A 7,892-nucleotide genomic window follows, 5' to 3' on the forward strand; every position below is an offset into this window, starting at 1 on the left:
TATACAAAATAGGATAGATATACAGTTACTTTCTCTTAATTCAGTGAGAAGAAAGATTTGTACTAATAGTGTTTGGACAGGATATCATGTCTGCATTTTGTACTATGAATAACCACTATGAAGACAACAATATACAATGTATTAATTATTGAAACTGTCCTATTAATTAGTTTTGAAACTGTCTCACTGATTAGTTTTGAAATTGTCTCATTGCTATTTGTTTCTCAATAAAATTAATTAAAAAAATAAAAAAGCAACAGTTTGGGGGCTGGGGTGATAGCGTGGCGGTCTAAGTGCCTGCCTGGCAGGTTCAAGGACCCAAGTTCAATCCTCAGTACTGCATTTCATGCCAGCCCTGAAACTAGGTGTTGTCACACATACCTGTAATCCCAGCACTGGGGAGGCTGAAACAGGAGGATCACTGTGAGTCTAATATGTCCCAAATAAATTAGATAGATAGATAGATAGATAGATAGATAGATAGATTTTTAAAAATCTAAAGTAACAGTTTGGGACACTGTGTTGCCCATATGTGTGGGCTAGGGAGTAAAACAAGGCCGCTTTCAGAAGTTCTTGTGAGATGTTTAGTTTGGGGAATTTGACTCTGGTAAAAGAAGCTCCTGTAAGACAGCAGAAGCTACTCTTTCACAAGAATCAGTTTTCCTGGCCATGCGGAGGAGCCTGGAGTGTCCAACTCAGCCTCCGCTTTTCCCCCGGGGACAGGATAATTTCGGGTATGACCTGGCAGCCGTGGAGGCTGCCAAGAAGAAGCACGAGGCCATCGAGACAGACACTGCTGCCTACGAGGAGCGGGTGAAGGCCCTGGAGGACCTGGCCCAGGAGCTGGAGAAGGAGAACTACCATGACCAGAAGCGCATCCTGGCCCGCAAGGACAACATCCTGCGCCTGTGGAGCTACCTGTTGGAGCTGCTGCGGTCCCGGCGCCAGAGGCTTGAATCCACCCTGGAACTGCAGAAGCTCTTCCAGGACATGCTGCACAGCATTGACTGGATGGACGAGATCAAGGTGGGCGGGGTGCTGCTCCCACACGCCACCCTTTAGCATTCGCTGTGGGCCTCAGGAACCCTGCAGTTTATGTCTGCATCCTCAGATCCTTCCCCAAATGCCATTTCCCTGAGTCACAGTGGAGAAACTGAGTCAGGATGGTGTCTGACTGCGTCTGCCCATCTGCTGCTCGGCTCGCTGTTCTCCATCCAGCAGAGGTCACCAGCCCAGGTCCAGAGTGTCCTCAGGGACCAAGTGATTTTATGATCGTGGTCATTCAGGGGCCAGCCTGCAGGGCCTAGGAGAGGTGGACCTTAGTTAGGAGCCTGGAGAATCAAGCTCTAAGTAATTATGGTTTCACACTGATTGGCATCCAAATCTCTCAGCCAGAGAAACCTGATGCACACTGTCCTCTGCCACAGTGGTCTTGAGCGAGGATGCACATCAGCATGACCATACAACTCTGTAAAACAGGCCCAGGCCTTGAGACAGAGCAACATGGGGCTTGAGATGCTATAGGGGTCCCTAGGGGATTCCACTGGGCATCCCAATCAGAACCCCTGCTCTGCAGCTGCTTCCTCCCAAGCTGCAGCCCCACTCCCTTGACTTGGGTACCTGGCCACAGGGCTCCTTCTTGTCCCCCCATCTTTTCGTTCCCGCTCCTGTGTCTTTGCCAGGCTCACCTCTTGTCTTCCGAGTTTGGGAAGCACCTGCTGGAGGCCGAGGACTTGCTCCAGAAGCACAAGTTGATGGAAGCTGACATTGCCATCCAAGGGGACAAGGTGAAGGCCATTACCACAGCCACCCTGCCGTTCACCGAGAGCACAGGTGAGGCCCGAGGTGGCTCCTCTGTCAAGGCCTCCGATGCCACAGCCCTGTTCCTTGGCCCAGTGCCCTTCCTGGGAGATATCTCCTGCAACTGTCTTTAGAATTCTTCTCCTTTTATCAACCAAGTAAAGGTGGCTAGAGCAGGAGGATGGCAAGGTTCTGAGGAGACAGGCAGCCACGCTGGAGCTCAGCAGGTAGAGGGGTCCTTTACAAGCCCCAAGCAAACATCAGCTGCTCTCATTGTGTTTGTGGTTCAGGTGCCCTGGAGACAATTTGTTTCTGGTTTCTGGTCTTAAATAAGAGATCTCACTAAATTTATATAATATCTGAGAGCTTTTTAAAAATGATGCTGCCAGGGCTATAGCTTGGTGGCACAGCACGTGCCTGGCAAGTGCAAGGTCCTGAGTTTGATTCCTGGTTTAAAAAAAAAAAAATCATGTTGTGCATTTCTACCGAGAATTCACTAATTCACACAGCTCTTAATCTCCCTTATTACTGAAGATTAGTGAGAGCCAGTGTTAAAGAATCTGGCCTGCCTTGAACAGCTGGGGTCCCTGCATCTAATCCCCAAGCCCCAGGGGTTAGCAACTCTGAAACTGTATGGTTCTCACTTGGCAGCGGATCTGAAACTTGCCCTTAAAGGAAGCCTTTCCCATTCTTTATCCTCCTCCCTCCTGTTCTTCCAGGGTACCAGCCTTGCGATCCCCAGGTCATCCAGGACCGAGTCAGCCACCTGCAGCAGTGCTTTGGGGAGCTGAGTGATATGGCCGCTGGGCGGAAGGCCCAGCTGGAGCAGTCAAAGCGGCTCTGGAAGTTCTTCTGGGAGATGGATGAGGCTGAGAGCTGGATTAAGGAGAAGGAGCAGATCTATTCCTCCCTGGACTACGGCAAGGACCTGACCAGCGTGCTCATCTTGCAGCGCAAGCACAAGGCCTTTGAGGATGAGCTCCGAGGGCTGGATGCCCACCTGAGGCAGATCTTCGAGGAAGCTGAGGGCATGGTTGCGCGCAAGCAGTTCGGGCACCCGCAGATCGAGGCCCGCGTGAATGAGGTGTCGGCCCAGTGGGACCAGCTGAAGGAGCTGGCTGACTTCCGCAAGAAGAACCTCCGGGATGCAGAGAACTTCTTCCAGTTCCATGGTGATGCAGATGACTTGAAGGCCTGGCTACAAGATGCCCACCGGCTACTCTCAGGTGAAGATGTGGGGCAGGATGAAGGGGCCACACGGGCCCTGGAGAAGAAGCACAAGGACTTTCTGGAGGAGTTGGAGGAGAGCCGTGGGGTAATGGAGCACTTGGAGCAACAGGCCCAGGGCTTCCCTGAAGAGTTCCGGGATTCCCCAGATGTGACCAATCGGCTGCAGACCCTCCACGAGCTCTACCAGCGGGTGGTGGCCCAGGCAGACTTGCGGAAACAAAGGCTACAGGAAGCTCTGGACCTGTACACAGTATTTGGGGAGTCGGAGGCCTGCCAGCTGTGGATGAAGGAGAAGAAGAAGTGGCTGACCCAGATGGACATCCCAGACACCTTGGAGGACCTGGACGTTGTACAGCACAGGTCAGAGTGGCTCAGTCTCTCCTTGGTTCCCCCACCCAGGTCTGAATCCCACCTCCCACCACTAGCCCAAAAGGGGTCTCTTTGAGAGGGCACAGCATGTCCTCTGTTACAAAAATCAAGGCATCAAGAGTGTCTTAGTTACTCTTTTCTCGTTGCTGGGACAAATACCCGACATTCAAAATGAAGGAAGGAAAGGTTTATTTAGCTCACAGTTACTGGAGGTTTCTGTCCATATTCAGCGGGCTGCAAGGCAGAGCAGCACACAGCAGAAAACCAAGAGCGCAAAGGGAGAAGTAGCAGCAGCTCAAGCAGCTAACTTCTCTTCCCTCCTTACATTGAAATGCAAATTACCTGCGCCAGGGCAGGTGCCGCATCCACACCCTCAACAATCAATCAAAAACTCCAGAAGCCACCCCAAGACTGCATGAGGCTTTGGGAGGACACCTATACACAAACCATAACAAAGAGGCATGAGTTCTGGGGCCGGCAAGATAGCTCAGGGGACTAAGTGCCTGCTTAGGCAAACACAGGGACCAGAGTTCAAGCCCCAGCACCACAAACCTTGTCTGCCCCACCCCCAGGCATGCTGAGCTGCCAGTGAAACTGGGCATAGTGGCACATGCCTGTAATCCCAGCACTGGGGAGGCTGAAAACAGGAGGATCACTATGAGTCTAAGATGCAAAGTGAGACCCTATACCAAATACTTTTTTTTTTTTTTTTTTTTTTGGTGGAAGCGGGGAGGGGATTGAACTCAGACTCTTGTGCTTGCCAGGGAAGTGCTTATTCTACTGAGCCATCTCCCCGGCCCACCAAATACATTTTTTTAAAAAAATGTTGTGAGTTCTGTTCTGCCTTTGAGGCCTTAAGTACTTCACCCATGGAGGTCTTGGATTCCTCAGATATAAGGGATGTCCTAGTCCAATTATTTTTTTCTCAGCTACAGCAGCCATTGCTCAGTGAGGTCTATGTGGAATCCTATGCGATGCAGAGGAAAGGTGGAGCTGCCGTGGATATGGTGGGGCCGAGAGGCTGACACACCACCGCCTCTAGGTTCCTCTAAGCCACAGGTGCCACAGAGACCAGCGGTCCCTAAGCCACAGGTGCCACAGAGACCAGCTCATAATCCACCCATTTCCAAGGCCACCCTGCCTTGCAGTATTCCGAGGCCACCAGGACCCTGGCAGGAAGGTGTGCCCAGGCTGCATGGAGCTAGGAAAGCAAGGAGGAGCACAACGGTTGTGTCCAGCTGACCCCACCCTGATGCTAGCCACTGAGTCCTGGACTCTTTCCCCAAGAAGGGTCCACCTTTGTAGCCACATGCCCTCCACAGCTTCTCCTTATCCTACCCAAGAATGGAGCACTTAGCTGGGGGGACCAAGGTGTCAGCGTAGTGGAATGAGGTGTCTAGGGGCAGCCAGAAGCCTGAACCCGCCCCGCATTCGGGAGGGGAGCAAGGTGCAGGCACAGCTGGGGAGGTGGGGGTGGTGGAGACTGGGGCCCCTGGCAGGCAAGCATCGGCCTGCCTCACTGTCCTCATTCTCTGTCCTATCAGGTTCGTCATCCTCGATCAGGAGATGAAGACTTTGAAGGATCAGATTGATGGTGTGAACCTTGCTGCCAACAACCTGATGGAGAGCAGCCACCCCCGCAGCAGAGAAGTGAAAACATACCAGGACAACCTGAACACCAGGTGGGGCGTAGGCGGGGCCTGGGTGGGGCAGATTTTGTTTTTATTTTTGTTTTTAGTGCAGGGTCTACAGGGTCTCACTACACAGATCAGGCTCATAGTGATCCTCCTGTTTTCAGCCTCCCAGGAGCTGGGATTACAGGCGAGTGCCACCACGCCCAGTCTCAGTCTCCAATCTCAGCGCGCCTGGGGGCGGGGACGGCATTGCATGCCAGAGTTCAAGCCCAGCCCCTGCACCTTCCTAAGCAGGCACTCTAGTCCACTGAGCTATCTGGCCGGCCCCGGAGAGATTTTTTTTTTTAAGCACTGCCAAATTTGAACCCCAGTGGGCTGGTCTTTGCCAGCCACCGTCTTATTTAGTACTGGGGCTGCAGCGGCAGGCAGGAGAATGGGAGTGGTGAGCAACAGGCTTAGCACCCTGAGGGAGAGCAGGGAGAGAGCTTCCGGATGCTGCGTTTGAGGAGGTGAGGCCTGCCCCCACATGATGAGGGAAGGAGAGAGTGTGCTGCAGTCCGGCTGGCTCTGGGATGCTCAGCCGCATTTCCCCAGACAGTCTTGGGCAGGAGAAATGGCTTCCTGAGAGCTTTTAAGTACCGTCTATGAAAGGCTGTTCCTACCTGTGCCAGAACGCAACACGGATGATAGGGCTGGCTTGAATGAAGAGGATTCGCAGGGAGCCTTGAGCAGGCTTCCTGGTCAGAACAAAACACAGACCCTGAGGCGTCTTTGAGCACGGCTGCTTTCAGTGTGGGGCATAACTGCCGTGTGCTCCTAGAGATCCGCGAGCCCAGAGCCCTCACCCCGTGCTCACCCTGGGCCTGCTCAGTGCGGAGTGCCTGTCCCCTCCCGCGCTGCTGCCTCAGCCTAGCTCTGCCCCTGGCAATTGGGGAGGTGGGCTTAGAGGAGACTGCGGGAGAGAAACGGACCAGCACAGTGGAGCCTGCCACTGAGGGCCTGAGAGGAGCCCGGAGGAAGGTACTTAAGGGCCACTACAGGGGGGCCGCCGATCACCTCTGCCTAGAAGGCCAGGGATGGGCGTGCAGGAACTTACCTTGTAAACCTGATGGTATACGGCAGGGTGGGGGTGGGGTGCCTCTCTGCTCTTCTTTATGCTGGTAGAAAATGGGTGTGTGTGTGTGTGTGTGTGTGTGTGTGTGTGACAGAGAGACAGAGACAGATAGCAAGGGACAGAGGGAAAGAAAGACAGCCAGAAGCTTCTGTTTGAGGAAATTAGAGCCCTCTAAACCAGAGAAACTCCCTGCCAGGAAGAACTCGTCAGCTAAGGAACGAGTATCCTCAGAGAATATCAGTCCTTACCAACTCTAAACTGTGTCCCAGGGGCTGGGGAGATAGCTCAGTCCTGGCAAGCTCAAGGGCCTGAGTTCAATCCCCTGTTCTGCCAAAAAAAAAAAAAAAAAAAAACACCATAAACTGTGTCCCAGTTCAAGGAAAACTCAGCAAGGTACCTGCTATGCTTAAGTGAGAAAACAGAGGTGTGAAATGCTAAGAGGACTTTCTGTGGAATCTGAGAGGTGAGGGGACCTCAGCTGCCCATCCCATTTCCAGGCAAGTCCTTCGGTGAGAGCCTGTTCTCCTATTGAGTGGATTTCTGCCTACTTGGACTTTGTACCCATTCGTGCTGGCTCTGCTCCTTGGAAACATCAAAACTTCTGGCTCACAGATATTTTTTAGACTGACTGTCGGTTGGTCACCCCTTCAGTCCCTGTCCTCTCACCCTGCCTGCACTCTTCTTCTGCTTACTTCTCTCCTTCCCTACTCCAGGTCCTGCCCAACCCTTAGGCCGCCCAGGCTGATTTCCTTCCCTGTTGCCCACACGAAAACTCATTTTCCCTCCCTTGTGCTGGCTTTGAGCTTCATACCCAACCTTGTATGTTAGCACACTGAGAAAGTTCCAGTCTGAGGTCCGCCGCTTGGGACACTCTTCACCCAGAGATCCGCCAGGCTGACTGTGCCTTTTATTCAGGCCTCTGCCCACAGGCCAGCTTAGAGGAGCAGCCCCAAGGTGCCCTTGAAAGCAGTGGACCCTTGAGTTAGGACCAGCCTGACCTATAAACAACTTGAGTTGTGACCAGAATTTTAACTCACAAGCAGTCTTCAATTATGGCCCAAATGCTGGCCGCTTGTTCTTACAACTGGTCCCAGATACAGATGTAATCCTTAAGGAGCTCTGGTAGAACGTTACAGCATCCTTTCCTGTGTGGGGTTAATTGAGAAATCCTGGCCCGATGTCTCTCTAAGGACACCGAGATCTGCCTGTGCGGCACAGAGACCTTCACACTGTGTGGAGGAGCCTGAGCCTTCAGTGGACACCTTGAGTTACACCCAGCCCTCAGGAACGAATTGAGTTCATCAGTCAAGGGTCCCCTGTAACTACAGTCCTGTAGTGCCTAATGACAGGGCTGCCTTCTGAGAAAGGAAGTACCAGGCGATTTCCTCACTGTGCGAACTGTAGTATACCTTAGAGTATACTAAGGTAACCCAAGAGGTAGAGCTGGCTGCACGCTGAGGCCGTGTGGGAATGTGCATAGTGCAGCTTATTGCTGGGAGAGCCAGGACAAGCAAAACAGCACAAAAATAAGCTGGGGCGCAGCCACTCAGCAACAGAGTGTACTTAACATGCACAAGGTCCTGGATTCAGTCCCGAGGGCAAGAGAGACATTAAATTAAAGACAAAGGCAAATAGTGCAGCGAGGAGACATTGTAAATGAGATGGAGGAAACGGCTACCAGGTCATGCAGTGTATTCTCTCTCTCTCTCCCTCTCTCCCTCTCTCCCTCTCTCCCTCTCTCCCTC

At 52.6% G+C, this 7,892-nt stretch overlaps 1 protein-coding gene across 1 annotated transcript in view; it reads left to right on the plus strand.

Annotated features, from left to right (window-relative positions):
- Sptb (spectrin beta, erythrocytic) overlaps nt 1-7,892 on the plus strand; it is a 135,751-nt gene that overhangs the window by 88,921 nt on the left and 38,938 nt on the right. Inside the window, exons 11-14 of the mRNA XM_023701488.1 lie at nt 724-1,026; nt 1,683-1,833; nt 2,520-3,390; nt 4,944-5,081. Coding sequence (XP_023557256.1) covers nt 724-1,026; nt 1,683-1,833; nt 2,520-3,390; nt 4,944-5,081 — 1,463 coding nt within the window. The remainder of the gene's footprint in view (nt 1-723; nt 1,027-1,682; nt 1,834-2,519; nt 3,391-4,943; nt 5,082-7,892) is intronic.

The sequence above is a fragment of the Octodon degus genome, unplaced genomic scaffold (assembly GCF_000260255.1).
Source record: "Octodon degus isolate 3935 unplaced genomic scaffold, OctDeg1.0 scaffold00007, whole genome shotgun sequence".
Classification (NCBI taxonomy): domain Eukaryota; kingdom Metazoa; phylum Chordata; class Mammalia; order Rodentia; family Octodontidae; genus Octodon; species Octodon degus.